This window comes from Solanum stenotomum, chromosome 3 (assembly GCF_019186545.1).
Source record: "Solanum stenotomum isolate F172 chromosome 3, ASM1918654v1, whole genome shotgun sequence".
Lineage (NCBI taxonomy): Eukaryota > Viridiplantae > Streptophyta > Magnoliopsida > Solanales > Solanaceae > Solanum > Solanum stenotomum.
This window is the reverse complement of record NC_064284.1, coordinates 9,193,073-9,213,294: the sequence shown is the minus strand read 5'-3', so window position 1 is coordinate 9,213,294 and position 20,222 is coordinate 9,193,073. Positions and strand designations below refer to the sequence as shown.

General features: G+C 35.3%; 1 protein-coding gene across 2 annotated transcripts; it reads left to right on the top strand.

Annotated features, from left to right (window-relative positions):
- Positions 1-15,945: 15,945 nt before the first annotated feature.
- On the top strand, positions 15,946-20,046 carry LOC125860108 (HIPL1 protein-like). Of its 2 annotated transcripts, none has more exons than XM_049540006.1 (7): positions 15,946-16,017; positions 16,636-16,793; positions 17,448-18,245; positions 18,327-18,543; positions 18,870-19,048; positions 19,247-19,467; positions 19,544-20,046. In XM_049540006.1, the coding sequence occupies exons 2-7, from the start codon at positions 16,740-16,742 to the stop codon at positions 19,938-19,940; spliced, it is 1,866 nt and encodes a 621-aa protein (XP_049395963.1). In that variant the 5' UTR covers positions 15,946-16,017; positions 16,636-16,739; the 3' UTR covers positions 19,941-20,046. The 2 variants fall into 2 exon arrangements, with proteins under 2 accessions (XP_049395963.1, XP_049395961.1); XM_049540004.1 differs by lacking the exon at positions 15,946-16,017 and adding an exon at positions 16,111-16,548.
- The last annotated feature ends 176 nt before the right edge of the window (positions 20,047-20,222 follow it).

Here is a 20,222-nt window from a genome sequence, read left to right as displayed (position 1 = left end):
TTTGGCCCCATTTTCGTGTCCAAAAATAGCGTATACACTGATTGTATACCGTCGTATATGGGCTGTATACTAGACTGTTTTCTTGTATACCAGCCCATACGCTAGATGCATACACTCTATTTCAGCTCCCGAACACCTGTAATTCCGTTTTTAACCATGTATATGATGTCCTTTGACCTGTATATATGTTGTATACAAGTGTATACTACTGTATACAACCCCTTTTCGAGCTTTCCCAGACTACTATTTCGCTTCCGAGATCTGTATGCTAGCTTTCTTTTCACCGCAAAGATGAGGATGACTCGAAAGACTCAAAGATACGCGAGGGTGGAGTCCGAATAGACTCGAGTTGGTGTCATATGTAACAAAAGAAAGGGAAAAAATTAGTAGAATAACCCGAAAATAAAAGAAAAAACCATTGAGCACCATTAACAACAAAATATTGGACTTGACTTAAATGATCCTTAACTAACCAATTGGGATAGGAAATTACAAATATGATCAATTTGATAAGCTAGAGACAAATGAAAATAAATCACATAACTCCTTAAGGACTCATGAATGACTAGCTATTAAGAGAAGATAATCACACTTAAGGAATTCATTAAATTTATTTATATGCTACAGGGAATAATATGCTGATGTCTAACTCACAGCATTTTAGATTATAACACATCACACTTACTCGAATGCTAAGACTAGGAAAACACAACTTATATTGTTTAAAGCAGATAGCAGAACAACAGCGAAAAAATAAAAATAAAACCAAGAGCCAACAAAATTATGAATTCAAATAAATTTAAACCGAAATCTTTAACAGACACCTATGAGATGCACAAACAACGAATAATACATCAAGATTAGTATTTGTAGCTTTTCAATCCGGCAAAAATAGCAACGGAAATTGAATTTGAAACCAAATATACACAATAAAGAAGCAAACGGGCATGGGCAAAAGGCAATGTTCATCTGTAAAAAAAATAAAATCAAACCAACAAAATTCACAATAGTCTGTGATGATGAATTATTTTTTGAAAGAATTAAACATTTGAAAGCATCTTAAAATCCATTACTACATAAGAAGAGAAATACCATCAAATTTAATACATAAGCAAAATCACGTATAAATCAAGATTTGGATAGAATATCACCTTTTGAGAGCAGCGAACTGAGACAAACGGGAAGAGCACAACTCCTACCACAATTAATGAGCTTAACTTCGCCGGAAACGAAATCAATATGAACAATAATTTTCAACTGTATCTTCTAGTTCTCAAAATTTAGGGATTCGAAGAGCCTTTTAATTTCTCAAGCGAAAATCACTTATGATGAACGGTTTGTATATTTTCCAATGGTAAAAAAAACGAATCCTCTAAAACAATAAAAGAGGTCCGTATTTATAAGAGGAAAGATTGGAATAAAAAAAGGAAAAAATGGGATTCCATCTGAATTTGAAATTTGAATTGCTCTCCAAGGATAAGGTTGCCAGCTCTACTCTGGTACAAATCTCCAACGGATTGAAAGAGGGGACCGTCGATTTGAGGAGCAACGACACGTGAGGCGTGGGATTTCGACACCTCACAATTCTTGCAACGGTCTTCGTACAACTGGGGGATGACGCGCTGGGCTCGGGTTCGCGTTGCTGGACTGGAGCGATTTGTTGGATTTCATATATGGGTTGCGATAATTTCTGGGCTGCTGGACGCGGTGGGCTGCTGCTCGTTCTGGGTTGTTGTTCGTTTCTGCGAAGAAAAAAAGGAAGAACGTTGCAGGTGGGGGTCGATTTGGTGTATGCTGTGTTGTTATTATTTGTTGGGTTTTAAGGAATTGAAAGGGTGGGAATTTGGTCTTAAGAGTATTGGGCTGCTGCTTTTAGTGTTGGACTGCTGAATTTGCAAAGATAAAAGGCCCAAAATTGGTTTGCCCAAATGGGTTTAGGGTGGGCCAAAGATTGATTAGATTTTGGAGTTTAAGAAATAGTTGAATTGAGTTTAGTTAGTGATTCAGCTAAAAGTTAAATAAGATGAATTAATAAGAAATTAATTAACGAGCTTCTTAATATTAACAAAATAAAATAATTAGCTTAATTGTAAATTAATTATTTCAAAAATATAAATTATTATATAACTAAACTAATTAACCAAATATTTAAGTAAAACTAAAATCTTTTTGAGACAATTTTCGAATATTCATAAAATATACTAATTATATATGTAATTATGTAAAACATATATATTATCTAAAGATTATAAAAAAAAAGTGACAAAACTATTTAAAATAAATGCAAACTATTTTTTGATTTGATTTTTTTTTTAATTGTAAAACTAATTATTTTAAAACGTTTAAAATTGAAGAAACTCGATGATTAATCTATATTATGGATGTCCAAAATTGGGTGTTAACAACTGTCCCTCGTTTGACTTGGATTGATGAAAGAAATCTGAGGCAAATGAAATTGACAAATCCAATTTTGACCGACTACATCTTCATCTTTTGGAAAAGGGATTTGGCACAGGCTTTAGGAATTATAGTCGAACCCCGAAAATGGGTTTCCTACATATCTCAAGCTATATGAGAAGTCAGGCCACTTGTAGTTCGATACGCTTGATTTAACGCACGATTTGAAAAAAGTTAAAAGTCATTCCAATACCGAATTAGGAATATACCAGAATGCTCGAGAATAAGATTTGAGAGTGAAAGTTAGAATACAACCGAGTTTTCAACATTGATCCCGCCTATATATCCCCTAACTTAGGGAATCAGACTGCTTGTAGTTCGACTCAATCGGTTGAAAAGGAAATCTACTATGCAAGATAACCTTTAGTTCTAGAGGAGTGACAAGTAAGTCGAGTATGAAAAAAAAGCTTGCAACCTCTTAGCCATGAATGTGGTGCACTTCACACCCATAATTAAGAACTTACACGGACATAATTTCCAAACCTCTTGGCGCATTATCACTCAGATTGGAAGAATGCCTCCGGTAGAGACCAAAAAAAAAAAATTCCGAATGCAAAACCGAAACCGACAAACCCAAAGATGTATCCACATGCCTTTTGATAGGGCTGTGGTTTGATTGTGGTGGAAGTCGCTCCTCTGCTCGCGTCCTAAGAGTTTGGCATTCCTCTTTGGACTATGTCCCAGTTCGCTGCTAAGAAAAAGTTTCACGTCGTGCTGCATCCCTTTTTATGTCGTCCGCACCTGTGGTTTGTTTTGGAGAATTCATCCTTTTAGATGCTCTCGACAAAGAATGAGATAAACTCATCAGTATAAAAATGCATTTCAAATGGGAGACAGTGTTTTTTACCGTGTCGACACTTAATTTCTCTCCCTGAACGTTTGACGTCAACTCCATCAAATTTGACGTGAAACAAATAAAGTTTGTGTCTCACGTTTACAATATAATTTTTAATGTACTCTTCCTTTGATGTCAAAATAATAAAATACAGACTGACGTAATATGTTGTTGGCTCTCTTGATGACGTTCTTACAAATGAAAATAATGACGATGATTCTTAATTGGTAAGATAATGATAATGATGGGATGATATTGCTCCATCGATAGGATGATGATGATGCTCCATTGATAGGATGATGATTTTGATGCTCCATTGGTAGAATAATGATTCCTCATTGATAGGATGACGATAATGATAGGATGATGATGCTACTCCATCGATAGGATAATGATAATGCTCCATCGATAGGATGATTGACAATGATCCATTGATAGGATGATAATGGTACTCCATCGATAGGATGGTGATGATGTTTCATCGATAGGATGATGATGTTACTCCATCGATAGGATGATGATGATATTCCATTGGTAGGATAATGATGCCTCATTGATACGATGGCGATATTCCATTGGTAGAATGGTGTTGATCCATCAGTAGAATGATGCTACTTCATCGATATGATGATAATGATGCTCCATTGGTAGGATAACGATGCCTCATTGATAGGATGACGATAATCTATTGGTAGAATGATGTTGATCCATCGGTAGGATAATGTTACTTCATCGATAGGATGATAATGCTCCATCGATAAATAATGATTAACAATAATCTATTGATAAGATAATATTGATGAAGGTCCATTGGTAGGATAATGATAATAAAGATCCGTCGGTAGGATAATCTTGATCCCTTAGTAGGATAATGTTTATGATCCATTGATAGTATAATGATGATCCATTGGTAAAATAACGCTTATGATCCATTGATAGGATAATGATAATCTATCGGTAGGATAATGATGATGATCCATTAATAGGATAATATTGATTCATTGGTAGGATAATAATAATGAAGATCTGTTGATAGAATGATGTCGATCCATTGATAGGACAATGTTGATGAGGATGAAGATTTGTGGGTAGGATAATGTCGATCCATTGGTAGAATAATGCTCATTCATTGGTACGATAATGACGATGAAGATCCGTCGATAGGATGCTGATATTCCACTGATAAAATAACGATGATGTCCCTCTGGGTGATGGTATTATCTCATTTGATAATACTCTAGAAATGTCCACCCGGGTGGTAAAGACGATGTCCCTCTGGGTATTTTACATTACCGCGTCAGATATTGACAGAATTTGTAAATATTTTTCAAACGTTCTTAATGCTGAAAATGTAATCTCGTGTCATCAAAGATGCTTGTATATGTTGAGAGTGATGATTTCACTTGTTCCCATTTTGAACATATTGTTTTCATAGTGACTCATGTTTTGCTGGGAATTTAAACGAGGTGTCGTTGCTCGTATTCAAAGCTTTTTCTCTTTCTTTTGAAAAACTTTCATGACTTTCTGCAATCTTATAGACCTGCATTCACAGAAAAAATGTTAGCTTTTTAAAACAAATTGATCAGTGTTGACTTCTTCAATCGCTTGCTGCTTGTCATGCTATCTTCAGTTGATCGCTCTGATCTCTTGCTTCTCGATAGACAAGACAAAACTTTTTATGCAAAAATTCTTGAAACATATAGATAAAATCTTTAAGAAAAGTTTTTCAAAAAACTGTAATTGAAAAAGGTCATTACCAAGTGTCATGTCACGTCAATCTTAAATGAATGTCATTGGTTCAAAACTTTTGTGTGTCCGATAGCTTGTTCTGGAGAATCCAAAAATCTTTAAAGCTTGGGAAATTTCTTACATGGCTCTCTCGAAATCTACTATAATCGAGAAGTTTTGTAGTTGACTCTGAAATCCAACGATTCGGGAGATTGTTGGAGTTAACTATGAACTTTAACGATGTCATAGATCATTTGAAGCTAGTTTTAAACTTCTAATCATGCCCCAAATATTCAAAATTGACTACAAACTTCTAGTGATGCTTGAAGAAATTTTTGAGGCCATCCTAAAAATTTCTATCCAATTAGATGTCTTGGAGTATCTCCAACTGTCGATATATGACTCGTAGAGTTTTTGAGATCCTCTCAAAAATTCTATCCCAATTATTGTCTTGGCTTATCTTTAACCGTTGGTGAGCAAATCACGAATTGTTTGAGATCCTCTCAAAATTCTGTCACAGTTGCAGTTATCAACGCGTTATTAGTCTTGACTCGTTGAAGAAATCTTTTTCTTGAGAATTTTTGAGTCCCTCTCAAAAATTCTGTCCCAGTTTCTATTGTAAAAGGAAATAGAAATCTTGCGGGAAATATGACTGAGCCTTTGTGGCGCCTACGTTTCCCGTTGAGGCAGGAATCAGGTTAAACGTAGTTTCCCTCACAGATTAACAGAAATAGAAAATTAAACGAGGAAATGACCGAGGCCGACATAGGCCGCCTACGTATCTCATTCTTGAGAATTCAGGTCAGACGTAGTTCATTACAAAAGGGAAATATTAAAAAAAAAGGGATAAAAGGGTGACCGAGGCCGACATAGGCCGCCTACGTATCTCATTTTTGAGAATTCAGGTCAGACGTAGTTCATTACAAAAGGGAAATATTAAAAAAAAAAGGATAAAGGGGTGACCGAGGCCAACATAGGCCGCATACGTATCTCATTCTTGAGAATTCAGGTCAGACGTAGTTCATTACAAAAGGATAAATTCTAAACATAAACTATTACAAGGAAATAAAAGCTATTACAAGGAAAAGATAGCAATCGAGTCTTTAAACATGATATCTTTTGACAGCATTTAGGTAGATCGATAACTTATGAGATCCAATGTTCATGCTCAACCATGTGATGTCATCAAACAAATGCATCGATGTGTTCTTCAAGGAAACTGATGAGTTCTTATTCTTGCATTTTTGTCAAATAGGCACCAATTTTGATTTCTTTGATGCGTTTATCATTTCCCTGATTCACTATTATGATCTCTTCTGAATTCAGCTTATCGTGACTTTCAAACTGTCTGCACTCTTCAACCAGGTGTTTAGGTACCATGATCTTTTCATTATAGTCCTCAAATTCCTCCGCATCTACCCCATTTTGTTCATTCAACTTGTGACATGACATGATATTGACAGATTTGAAAATATTTTCACTGAAATCATATACAAATGTTGTTAGATAAATATAAATCAAGTAAAGCAAATTTTCGCAATAAATGAGGCTTTCGTTTGAAATAAGAAAATAAGCATTTCTGCCATGACGATAAATCATTTTGCCTTTTCAAGATATCAGGAGGGAGATTAAAACATAGTGAGGCAAAAATTGAGTAAAGGATGAGTCTCGAGCCTCATTCGAAACACCACCAAATTTAGAAATAACATATAAAATTGTATATGTCTACCAAGACGAGCGAGGATTCAAGAGCAAAAGGGATATCCAGTTAGGCATTTGCTCATTTGGCTCGTTGTCTAGTATGTCTGATGTCTCAATCATCTCTTCAAGCACAATATCACTTTCTTTGAACCCATTTTTTATTCCTTCCCCTAGACCATTTTGCATTGGAAAAGACTGATAGAAGTGAGGCAGTGATTTTGAAAAAGCTTGATCGATCTTCTGCATGTTCTGACCCTCCTTCGGCATTAAAGCAAAAACTTGATGAGGTGCCATGATCACAAATTTGGATTTCTCTCTTTTGGTTGGAGAGGCTACAACTTCCTCAAGATTTTCAAGGTTGGCTGAGATTATAACTTTCTTCACTTTCAAATCTACTTCGACATCAACCATATTAATAGTTACCCCTCCATGATTCGGCATGGGGTTACTATTGACATTAGGAGTGGCAGTCTGAAGAGTGACGACCTTTTGATCTATCAAGTCTTAAATTTTATGCTTCAAGTTGCTACAATCCTCAGTAATATGCCCAGCACCTCCTGAATGGTAAGCACAGTGAAGATCGGGTCTATAAAGCTTGGAGTTGACATTGATATTTTTTGGATCAATTGTCTATATCAGGCCAGCCGATTTCAATCTCCCAAAAAGTTGTGTTTGACTCTCAACCAAAGGAGTAAAGACTCTAGAAGATCTCTTCTCACGAGAAGGATTGTAATTATTTCCTGGATGTGAAGGTACTTGACGATAGTTTGGAGGATTTTGGTGAGTTGGTACTTGCGTTTGAAAATTTGGGTATTGTGAAGCTCGGTAGCTAGGAGGGGTATTTTGGTAATACGGGGGTGAAATTTGATAACTTGATTGGATATTTGAACAATTAACTGATGGAGCTTGGTAATAATGGGTATTTTGGTATTGTGGAGATGGAGTTTGGTAAACAAGAGATGGAATTTGGTAACTCACTGGTGGAGTTTGATAATTAGGAGATAAAATTTAGTAACTCGGTGGTGGAGTTTGACAACCTGATTGGGTATAACAAGCTGGATATGAATTTTGTGAAGCTTGAGGATGACCTTTGTAAGGTGAGGATTTTCTGAAGTGTCCTTTTCTATCAGATGCGTAGGAAATAGAAGACACATCTTTTCTCTTCTTTTTTAGCAGTCCTGAAGATTTGGTTGGGGCGGCAACGCAAAAAATCTTTCCAGTTTTAATCCCATCTTCGATAGCCTCACCTACTTTGACTATCTCCGCAAATTTTGCTCCAATAAGCAACATTATCCTGTCATAATACTTTGGCTCTTGAATGCGTCTGAACACCTCAACGATCTCCTTCTCAAACATGGGAGGTCGAACCCGAGCGGCCTCTTTCCTCCACCTATACGCATATTCACGATAGCTTTCAGTGGATTTCTTCTTAATTCTCTCCAAAGAATAGTGATCAGGAACGATCTCCACATTGTAGGCAAACCGTTCGATGAAATCTTTAGCCAGTGCATTCCAGCTAGACCACTGTTTTGTCTCTTGGGAGGTAAACCATTCTAATGCTTTTCCGTTCAAACTTCGGCTAAAAAGCCGCATTAATAAAGCTTCATTCCTTCCAACTCCCACGAGCTGGTCACAGTAGGCCCTCAGCTGTGCCAAGGGATTCCCTGTTCCTCCGAACGTGTCGAATTTTGGCACTTTAAACCCTTCCGGGAGGTCCAAATTCGGATGAATGCACAGATCCTCATAACTCAACCTATCGACTTCAGGAATATATTGCAGCTCCTTCATGGCTTTCCTGATCACTTCTTTCATATTCAGCTTGACTGCCTCTTCCTTTGACCTCCACTCTCTCTCTCTTGTTCCTCATAGTAATCAAGCTCGAAACAGTTGGCATAAGGTTCATTTGGAATTGGGATTTGAAAAGTAGTCTTTTGAGGCAATGGCGGAGCAATTGAGGGACTCTGGGTATTTTGAGTGACTTAGTAATTTTTGGGGAAAGTCTAGGGGTTGGTATGTTGATTATGGTGATGGGGGAATGCTTGTGGATTGTTAACATTTTGATTTTGAGGGGAAGGGCAAGCTTGCGGGTTGGTATTTTGATGAGAAGGGAAGGTTTGAAGGTTGGTACCTTGAGGAGGAGGTGGTGCTTGGTAAGAAACGGAGGCCTGGTGGGGATTTAGGGCGATTGGGTCGATGGTTGAGGGATTCTGAGCGGGATTGGAGGGAGGGTTCTGAGCCTGTTCCGCGTTCGAAAGAGGAAAGTAGAATGGAGGTCTCCCATCTCCTGGAGTATTAAAAGCAAAAATCGGATTTGGAAGATCTTGCATTCTCTGCATTTCGACCCTCATCTCGGTGATCTGTTGCATCAACTGCATAATTAATTCATTTTGATCAGTGGTGGCGGGCTGAGCCACGACAACATCAGTCAAGCTAATCTCGTCATTGTTATCACCCATTATTGTCTTTCCTTTTTGCAAACTTTGATCGGGGAAGAAATTTTTGGGAGCCTTAGATCTTGTAAAATAAGAGTGTTCAGCCAGCTTATCAACACAGACCAGTTCTAAGTACCTGTCAAAGAAAAATAACTCAAAAATAAACGTGTTAGTCTATGTAGATGATAAAAAAAATACAAAATATCACACATATGACCACAAGCACATAAGAGTTGCTCCACTTCAAGATAGACTAGCCCACGGATATAGAAAAGACTTAATAGACATGAATTTGTCTATTTGATTTTGAGCTTAGTGAATCAGAAATGTCAACTTGAGTCGAGACAAAGTTGATTGTATCTTTTATTGTAATATTTCTAATTTTTGACCGAGATGTAACTCTGATTTCTGTGTAAGAGTTAAAAAATATAAAATTTCTCAAAAATGGGGACCGAACCTTGGAAGGTTGCCTACGTATCTCACGAGGAAAAATTCAGGTCCTACGTAGTTCGACCAGCTTGAATCTCATCCGATTTGAGATAAAGGGTTAACCTTTTTCTTTTCTTTTTTTTATGAGAAAGTAAGATATGAAAAATGAAGTTCGAATTTTATTGTGAAACTAAAGACTCGAAGAGTATTTGGATGCACTTTGATAGTGACTTGATATTTGTGTTTAAAAGGTTTTAGAAAATTATTTGAAGAGGAGTGGGCCAGAATATCTTTGAATAAAGTAACATAGTTACACAAGCAGTTACGACACATAAACAAATATTGCACGTTCTAAACAAATATGTGACATTTTTGTGCCAAGGGTAGGCCTAGCGATTCGAAAGATGTATAACGTCGTTTGAAACAGTGCATTGCCTCGAAACCCAAAATTATACAAATTTTACAAATAAAACTGAAAAGGGATACATAATAGGGGAAAGGGATACAAATGATCAATCCCACGCAGAGGTACAATCCAAAACTATGCTTCCATGGACGGTCCTTTTTTATCCCTTGTCATTTATGAATGTCCACGCATTGGATGAAATGGTAACTTGATCCTTCTTCGACTCGAACAAACTATTAAACTCCCAACCCTAAGAGACAATGTTTTGCCAAATGACGTATACATCTTTCGAATCTAAACACATAAACGTGATTGTCTTTTATTGACCAATGGGCCAAATAGACACAAGGTGGGCTTCTAATGGGCCCAAAACGCCTTGGGTGTTGGGTCGACCTAGTTCAAAATGCGCTAAAAATTGGGATTTGGTTTCGCTCTATGCAAGTTAACTAAGAGTGGCTTTGAAAGACCGGGAACCCAAGTGGACAACTTAGGCTGAAATTCACGACAACCATTGGACGCATGACGTACCAATAAATTACCGATCCTTCCGAAAAAGGGTTGAGTATAAAAAGTCCGGCTGCGATTATGCAGAAACCGTCCTTAATATACTATACATATAATTGGAAGATGTCATGAAATGCAATGACAGTTATAGCAATTTAAACACTTTAAGCACAAATAAGCAATTCAACAGTCAATAACAATTAATCACATAAGTCAAATCTTATGGTTAGAACTTAATTAAGTCCCCAGCAGAGTCGTCATTTCTGTTTTATTTTAAAAATATAGATAAGAGAAAAAATGACTTAGTTTTCGAAAAACCGATTAAACTTATGATTTAAGAGAAATCGGGTTTTCAAAAGGACAGAGTCGCCACTTAATTTTTAGTAAAAATCAAGAAAAAAGACTTAAGGTTGTCAAAAGATTTAAACAGATAAAATCAATTGAAAATAAAAAGGGTTCGAGTTCAGATGTACATTCCGAGAAGGTGTTAGGCCCTCAAAATGCCCGCTAACTCGCGGTTGACCGACGATTTGACCAAAAATGACTTTGACTAATTTTTTGAAAGTTTAACCAAGTAAAAGGAAACTCATTTTTTATTATTATCATTTATTTTTTATTTTTATTATTATGATTATTATCATTTTAATTATCTTAAGAAAAGTAGGACTAAAGGGGGGGGGGGGGGTTTCTAAGGGGAAAATAACTTAAGTGACAAGACAAATAATAAGATTAAAGCTAAGTATAAAACGTAAACACTTTAATTTAAAAATATATATATTATATAAAATAAGTAAAATGACTATCTTGGAGAATTTAATCAAATTAAACCATGAACCAAATAAAAGCGTTAGTCAAATACAAATAAAAAGCAAAGGAAGGAAATATTAAATTTGGGCCTTTGGCCCAAATTCCCAAATCTTGGACCTGTCCTATTCTAAATTTTGCCCTAAAAATAAGGGACTTTGGCCCCATTTTCGTGTCCAAAAATAGCGTATACACTGATTGTATACCGTCGTATATGGGCTGTATACTAGACTGTTTTCTTGTATACCAGCCCATACGCTAGATGCATACACTCTATTTCAGCTCCCGAACACCTGTAATTCCGTTTTTAACCATGTATATGATGTCCTTTGACCTGTATATATGTTGTATACAAGTGTATACTACTGTATACAACCCCTTTTCGAGCTTTCCCAGACTACTATTTCGCTTCCGAGATCTGTATGCTAGCTTTCTTTTCACCGCAAAGATGAGGATGACTCGAAAGACTCAAAGATACGCGAGGGTGGAGTCCGAATAGACTCGAGTTGGTGTCATATGTAACAAAAGAAAGGGAAAAAATTAGTAGAATAACCCGAAAATAAAAGAAAAAACCATTGAGCACCATTAACAACAAAATATTGGACTTGACTTAAATGATCCTTAACTAACCAATTGGGATAGGAAATTACAAATATGATCAATTTGATAAGCTAGAGACAAATGAAAATAAATCACATAACTCCTTAAGGACTCATGAATGACTAGCTATTAAGAGAAGATAATCACACTTAAGGAATTCATTAAATTTATTTATATGCTACAGGGAATAATATGCTGATGTCTAACTCACAGCATTTTAGATTATAACACATCACACTTACTCGAATGCTAAGACTAGGAAAACACAACTTATATTGTTTAAAGCAGATAGCAGAACAACAGCGAAAAAATAAAAATAAAACCAAGAGCCAACAAAATTATGAATTCAAATAAATTTAAACCGAAATCTTTAACAGACACCTATGAGATGCACAAACAACGAATAATACATCAAGATTAGTATTTGTAGCTTTTCAATCCGGCAAAAATAGCAACGGAAATTGAATTTGAAACCAAATATACACAATAAAGAAGCAAACGGGCATGGGCAAAAGGCAATGTTCATCTGTAAAAAAAATAAAATCAAACCAACAAAATTCACAATAGTCTGTGATGATGAATTATTTTTTGAAAGAATTAAACATTTGAAAGCATCTTAAAATCCATTACTACATAAGAAGAGAAATACCATCAAATTTAATACATAAGCAAAATCACGTATAAATCAAGATTTGGATAGAATATCACCTTTTGAGAGCAGCGAACTGAGACAAACGGGAAGAGCACAACTCCTACCACAATTAATGAGCTTAACTTCGCCGGAAACGAAATCAATATGAACAATAATTTTCAACTGTATCTTCTAGTTCTCAAAATTTAGGGATTCGAAGAGCCTTTTAATTTCTCAAGCGAAAATCACTTATGATGAACGGTTTGTATATTTTCCAATGGTAAAAAAAACGAATCCTCTAAAACAATAAAAGAGGTCCGTATTTATAAGAGGAAAGATTGGAATAAAAAAAGGAAAAAATGGGATTCCATCTGAATTTGAAATTTGAATTGCTCTCCAAGGATAAGGTTGCCAGCTCTACTCTGGTACAAATCTCCAACGGATTGAAAGAGGGGACCGTCGATTTGAGGAGCAACGACACGTGAGGCGTGGGATTTCGACACCTCACAATTCTTGCAACGGTCTTCGTACAACTGGGGGATGACGCGCTGGGCTCGGGTTCGCGTTGCTGGACTGGAGCGATTTGTTGGATTTCATATATGGGTTGCGATAATTTCTGGGCTGCTGGACGCGGTGGGCTGCTGCTCGTTCTGGGTTGTTGTTCGTTTCTGCGAAGAAAAAAAGGAAGAACGTTGCAGGTGGGGGTCGATTTGGTGTATGCTGTGTTGTTATTATTTGTTGGGTTTTAAGGAATTGAAAGGGTGGGAATTTGGTCTTAAGAGTATTGGGCTGCTGCTTTTAGTGTTGGACTGCTGAATTTGCAAAGATAAAAGGCCCAAAATTGGTTTGCCCAAATGGGTTTAGGGTGGGCCAAAGATTGATTAGATTTTGGAGTTTAAGAAATAGTTGAATTGAGTTTAGTTGGTGATTCGGCTAAAAGTTAAATAAGATGAATTAATAAGAAATTAATTAACGAGCTTCTTAATATTAACAAAATAAAATAATTAGCTTAATTGTAAATTAATTATTTCAAAAATATAAACTATTATATAACTAAACTAATTAACCAAATATTTAAGTACAACTAAAATCTTTTTGAGACAATTTTCAAATATTCATAAAATATACTAATTATATATGTAATTATGTAAAACATATATATTATCTAAAGATTATAAAAAAAAAGTGACAAAACTATTTAAAATAACTTGCAAACTATTTTTTGATTTGATTTTTTTTTTTTTAGTTGTAAAACTAATTATTTTAAAACGTTTAAAATTGAAGAAACTCGATGATTAATCTATATTGTGGATGTCCAAAATTGGGTGTCAACAGATTTGATTATTCATAACTTATAATACTATAGTGAAAATAAAATTGTTAATTAATAGTTTAATGTTTAGTTTAATAAATGAAAAACATCGCACGATGCACGTCATTAAAAATTGAATTTTGTAATGCCGACGAATTAATGATATCAAATATTTTTCAAAGTCCATTTACATATATATATATATATTTATGTAGGCTCTGTACGTAGGCTGGTAAAATGTCTCTATTAATAAAAACAACTCTTCATATCCTGCGGTGTGTATTATTGATTATTCTTCAACCAACCGTCAATGCCATGAAATAAAATAATAGAAGTAGCTAGGGGTGTGGTCGATATGAATTTCAATATTTTCAGGTTTAGATGGTCACATATTTTGAAAAATATTTTTTTGAGAAAACAAACTTCTTAAAATCAAAGAAAATAAGCTTTCAAATAAAAATAGCGAAAATAATTTCAACAAGTGATATTCCACATTGATTGTGTCTTTTCACCACTCTAGGCTCTAAGACACTTCATCTTCACCTTCACCCCGTGATCCCCACCATCCGACACCCTTACCTCCCCACCCCATCTCCATACTATATATCTAAATTATATAATATTTTTTGCATACTTGCTATAACCGAACACACCCTATGTAAATTTCTAATTTCAAGTTGTTTAATTATTTCTTGACGTTTTCTCTTAAAATCGTACATTATTTAAAATGACGACACTATGTTGAGTTCCAATACCGATTGGGGATAAGATTTTGGTCTTGGGCAATCCTTCATTTATAAGTTAACTTTTGAAGTTAAGTTGGACTTAAAGATTCATATGTTTATTACATTATAAAGACATTACTATTCAAGTATTCTACCATCTAAATTATCTAACTTTTTCATTTTTCAAGAGTCAAATACAATGATATTTCACTAATTTTAAATTGTATTATGAGTAACTACAACTAAGAAAGATAAGAAATAAGGTATTTCTGCACGGTTTCAAAGTAAAAAAAAGAATCTTATATGCAACAGCTGATATATGTTGATTTAGTTCAGATGAAATTAGTTTGACTTTTCATTTTGATGTGAATCTAGGATATTATACAAATATGTCATTTAATTATATTTATATTCGAGTGTATTGTACTCATATTTCCTAGATTGAGTACAATTTATACTCTTTTCTTTTTATTTAATTGTCATGTTTAAAAAAATAATAGCAGGAATATATTTGTGCTTCTTTTCCAGTTTCAGTTCTCACCACTTCGCAGAATTTTGTAGTCAAAAGTACACATTTGGACAAATTGTGTTTTAGCAAAAAAACTTCCTTTTTAAGTTTAGACGATGGTTATTCATACGGATGATTCAGGATCTCCCATCAATGTCTTCTGAATTAAGCCTATCGAGTGAGTGTCACATATGGGAGGTTTACCCCGTGCGCATAAAGTGCTTACTATAGAGTGTTCACTTAAAAGACATCACTTGTAAACAGAGGTTATAGACACGACGGGTTATGCTGGATTTAAAAAAGAAAAAAACCTTATACTATGTCAATATACTTATCTAATACCTTTATCTAGAAGTACAGCACTGTACGTTTCTTTTTCACTCTATTTCTTTATTTAGTATATTAATAAATAAATCACCATCTTTGCTGGTGTCTTTTATGGGGTTTCCTATAATATATTTCCCAAATGGACCTACTCATATAAGACCGTTGTTCTAGGGATCTGTATTTTTGGCTACAAGATTTGATTATATTCCGTGAAAAATATTAAACTGATGCTTAAACTTAATTTAGGTGATTCAAATATAAAGTAAAAAGTCAGAATATATACTACTTAATCATGATTTAGTGATAAATTTGCATGAAAAAATCATAATTGATTCATTGATTTGATATAAATATCGCTTTTAAAGCATATTTTGAGCTTATGGGTCATTAATTGCAAATTTTGCCTTTCTTGGGTTTATCTTTAGTTTTAGTTAACAATTAAAAGATCTTTAGAAATTGAAGTCATGTCTAAACATAACTTATGAAATATTATGATACGAAAATATAAATAAGTCAGAGGCTGAGACAAAAGTGTAAATGGTTTCATTTAATGTGGGCACAGAAGACATGAAGCCAAACCAACCAAGATCCATCCAGCCTGGTTTTTTCCAATTAAAGGTGCTTCTTTTTTCTGCTCAACCACCCAGTATGATCTACTACTATATGTATTTATGCCAAGATTTCACTATCTTAAAAAGTCAACTGTTTAGACAGATCAGTTGGGGCCTTAATTTTCAGTAGAAAAAAGAAAATGTCAAAATCCCCTAGCAAAAGAGAAAAAGACAGACTCACACAAAATTGAGAGAATATGTTGTAGAGATGTTTTTAATTAGAAGGTTTGACCAATAATTGAGGGAGTTGGCAGCAGGAACCATCTCTTTGAAATTTAAAGCAAGAAAAAGAATATAGTCTATTAGATAATAGTATTATATGTGTAATATTTGTCTCTATTTAATCAATCTGTTTGTTGTTAAGAAATTTTGAAAAGAACCTGATATGTAGCAAAAAGCTCTTTTTTTTTTGTGTTGCAGTAGACTTTGTTTTCTCAGTTTGTAGTCATGGGAAGCAATCATTTCTTGATCATCTTTTTGTTGAACTTTCTGTTGATTCTTTGTCCTTCTGTTTCACTTCCTTTGTGTACTGATTCAAGTAAGTTTTTTTTGGTGTTGTTCAAGATTTTCTCATTTTGTAGTTATATGTTCTTGTTCTAATTTCAATTTTCTTGATGCTTTACAGGGGCTCCTCTGCCTCAAAAGACTCCACTTACATTCTGTCCTTACAATGGAACATCATGCTGCAACTCTGGTGATGATAAGCAATTGAAGAACCAATATGATGCTATGAACATTTCTGATTCTGGTTGTGCTTCTCTTGTAAAGTCTATCGTATGTGCGGTAAGACATCCTTGATGTGTAAATTTTTAGATTCTTGCTAAATGGAACCACTTGTTTTGAGTAATCATCAACATATAACTGCCTTCAGTCGATTAAATCCCTTCATAAGTGTGGAACAATGTATTTGTAGATACAGCAAAATTTAATAAACTGGAATTGCATTAATATAAATATAAGACTCATGCTGCTTTTACAAGCTTCTAAGGTCCTAATTACTAATACCTTAGTTGCAATATATAGTAAGGAACATATTCATGTCCTATTTTCCTAGTCTTGCAGCATGAATATATGTGTTTTAAGATAGCCATTTTGTATTAAGGATCTATTCTTCATCTTATCAGTTAGACTGCCAATTTTTTTATTGCCTGTTTTATATAAAACCAGAAATTCATCCTATTTAAAAACTCCTGGTTTTCTGTGGTCAAGAGACAAATCTGTATCAAGATGGCTCTCTGAGATACTTTGTACTGATTTATTTGGAAGCTATGAACTTCCGTTTTTTAAGACTCGTACTTCATGTAACTGGCTAAGGAAGACGGTAGGATTAGAAATATTACTGAAGGATTCGCTGTCCAAATTATCAGTTTACAAATTTGCATCTATCTTCTCTATTGGATCTTGATGCATGAATTTCTGTATTTTCACCTTCTGCAGAAATGTGATCAGTTTTCAGCAGATCTCTTTAGTACTAGTTCTGCTCCTAGACAGATTCCAATACTGTGCAACTCCACAACTTCAGCAAATTTTACGCAATCTAGCCAAGCTACGAATAACTTTTGCTCTAAAGTTTGGACTACATGTCAAAATGTGTCCATCGTGAATTCTCCCTTTGCTGCTTCCTTGAAAGGTCGAGCTCCAACACCTGTAAAGTCCAATTCCACCAAGTTGACGGATCTCTGGCAATCACAAGACGATTTCTGTAATGCATTTGGAGGAGCTTCTGGTGATGAATCAGTATGCTTTGCTGGAGAACCTGTTGCCTTAAATACCACTGAACCTTTAAGTCCTCCAGGCGGTTTGTGCCTTGAGAAGATAGGAAATGGTAGTTATCTCAATATGGCTGCTCATCCTGATGGTTCTAATCGTGCCTTTTTCTCGAGTCAGCAAGGGAAAATATGGTTGGCTACCATTCCAGAAGTTGACTCTGGAAAGGTGTTAGAGCTTGATGAGTCCAATCCTTTTCTGGATCTAACTGATGAAGTTCATTTTGACACTCAATTTGGTATGATGGGGATTGCATTTCATCCAAAGTTCTCACAAAATGGTCGTTTCTTTGCTTCGTTCAATTGCGATAAGCAATCATGGGCTGGATGTTCAGGAAGATGCTCTTGTAACTCGGATGTGGATTGTGATCCATCAAAACTACCTAGTGATAGTGGTACCCGGCCATGCCAATATCAAACAGTTATAGCAGAATTTACTGTCAATGGAACAGCAAACCAACCATCAGAGGTAATTTTCAGTCTAAAAGGAGTTTACTTTTCCCATTGTTATTTGACTCTGAATAATAGTGATTTATTTGATCATTTCCAGGCAAAATCTGCCAGCCCCATAGAAGTCAGAAGAATATTCACCATGGGCCTTCCTTTTACCTCTCATCATGGAGGCCAGATTCTTTTTGGACCTAGCGATGGATATTTGTATTTCATGATGGGAGATGGTGGGGGTATTGGAGATCCTTACAATTTTTCCCAAAACAAGAAGTCATTGCTTGGAAAGATTATGAGACTTGATGTCGATAGCACACCAAGTAAGTTGTCTTCAAGTTTCTTGAAAAAGTACTCTTATATCAATTTACAGAATTTCTTATATCCATTTATCTATGCTAACTTTGATGGTCTTGCCACTACTCTAAACTACCATAATTCGTGTTGTAAAAAGTTTTCTTCTTGTTCCGTGTCTGTCAGCCTTTTTGTTCTGCCTTTTTTTTGCGGCTACCATGCATTTCTTGCCAAAACCTTCATCTGTTGATCCTCATGTAGTGTCAAATTGTTTGAGAGTAACGCGTTCTAGGATGGAAATGAAGCATTCTTTGTTCAACTGAGCTGCCCCTTATTTTATCTGTGGTTGTTTTAGGTGCTGCAGAGATTGCCAAGCTTGCTTTATGGGGAAACTACACCATTCCAAAGGATAATCCTTATATTGAAGATAAAGAGTTGCAGCCAGAAATATGGGCACTAGGAATGCGAAATCCTTGGCGCTGTAGCTTCGATTCTGCAAGGCCATCTTACTTCATGTGTGCAGATGTAGGCCAGGTAATGTTCAAGAAATTTACTCTCCAAGCAGTTCTCATAAAACATTTTTGTTTAACAGGTAACAAATATGCTTCTGGAATCTTATCTGTCCACTTTCAAGCTCCATACAAAATTTATACCAAGAATCCATACATTTCATCACTCCATAAGTTCATTTAATTGTTCTGGCTTTGACACAATGCATTTATTATCCCATAGGATCATTATGAAGAGGTGGATTTGATCACCAAGGGAGGAAACTACGGTTGGCGTATGTACGAGGGTGACAGACTATTCACTCCTTCAAAAAATACATCTATAAACCCAATTTTCCCAGTCATGGGTTATAATCACTCTGATATAAATAAGGCTGAAGGTTCAGCCTCAATCACTGGTGGATACTTCTATAGGTCCACGACCGATCCCTGCATGTCTGGAAAGTATGTCTACTAATTCAATTCTTCTCCAAGTGTTGGATTATATAACTTTATGGTAACTAACATAGAACTATTACAGGTATCTGTATGCAGATTTATATGCAGGTGCTATGTGGGCAGGCACTGAAACCCCTGAGGACAGTGGAACATTTAACACGACCGAAATTCCATTTACTTGTGCTGGAAATTCCCCTATAAACTGTGTATTAGTTCCAGGAAGCACAGTTCCAGCTTTGGGATACATCTTCTCATATGGTGAAGATAATAATAAGGATGTATACCTCCTAGCAAGCAGTGGCGTATACAGGGTTGTTCGTCCCAGTCGATGCAAATACACTTGTTCTAAGGAAAATGCTACTGATATTGCTACTCCAGCTCCTGGTACTTCCCCTCCTTCAGCAGCAGTCATGTTTACAGGTTCATACAAGAATTTAGCACTACTACTATTGTCCTTTTGGTTGATGGTCATCAGTTGATAATATAATGGATGCTGCTTAAGCTATTTTATGTGTATAGAGGAACACAAAATAGGCTGCTTAATTAGTTTAAGTATTATATACAATTGCTCTTTTTGCTTTCTTTTGGTTCATTGCATGAGTATTGTTTCTGGATTTTTTTGGCAATTGGATGTAATATATGCAAATGGTGGTCAATAATTTATGAGAATTGTCACTTAATTTATTACTACTGACAATAAAATAAATCCATACTTACTAGTACTAGTATTTTGGTAGAGTATAGGTCCAACTGTCCAAGGT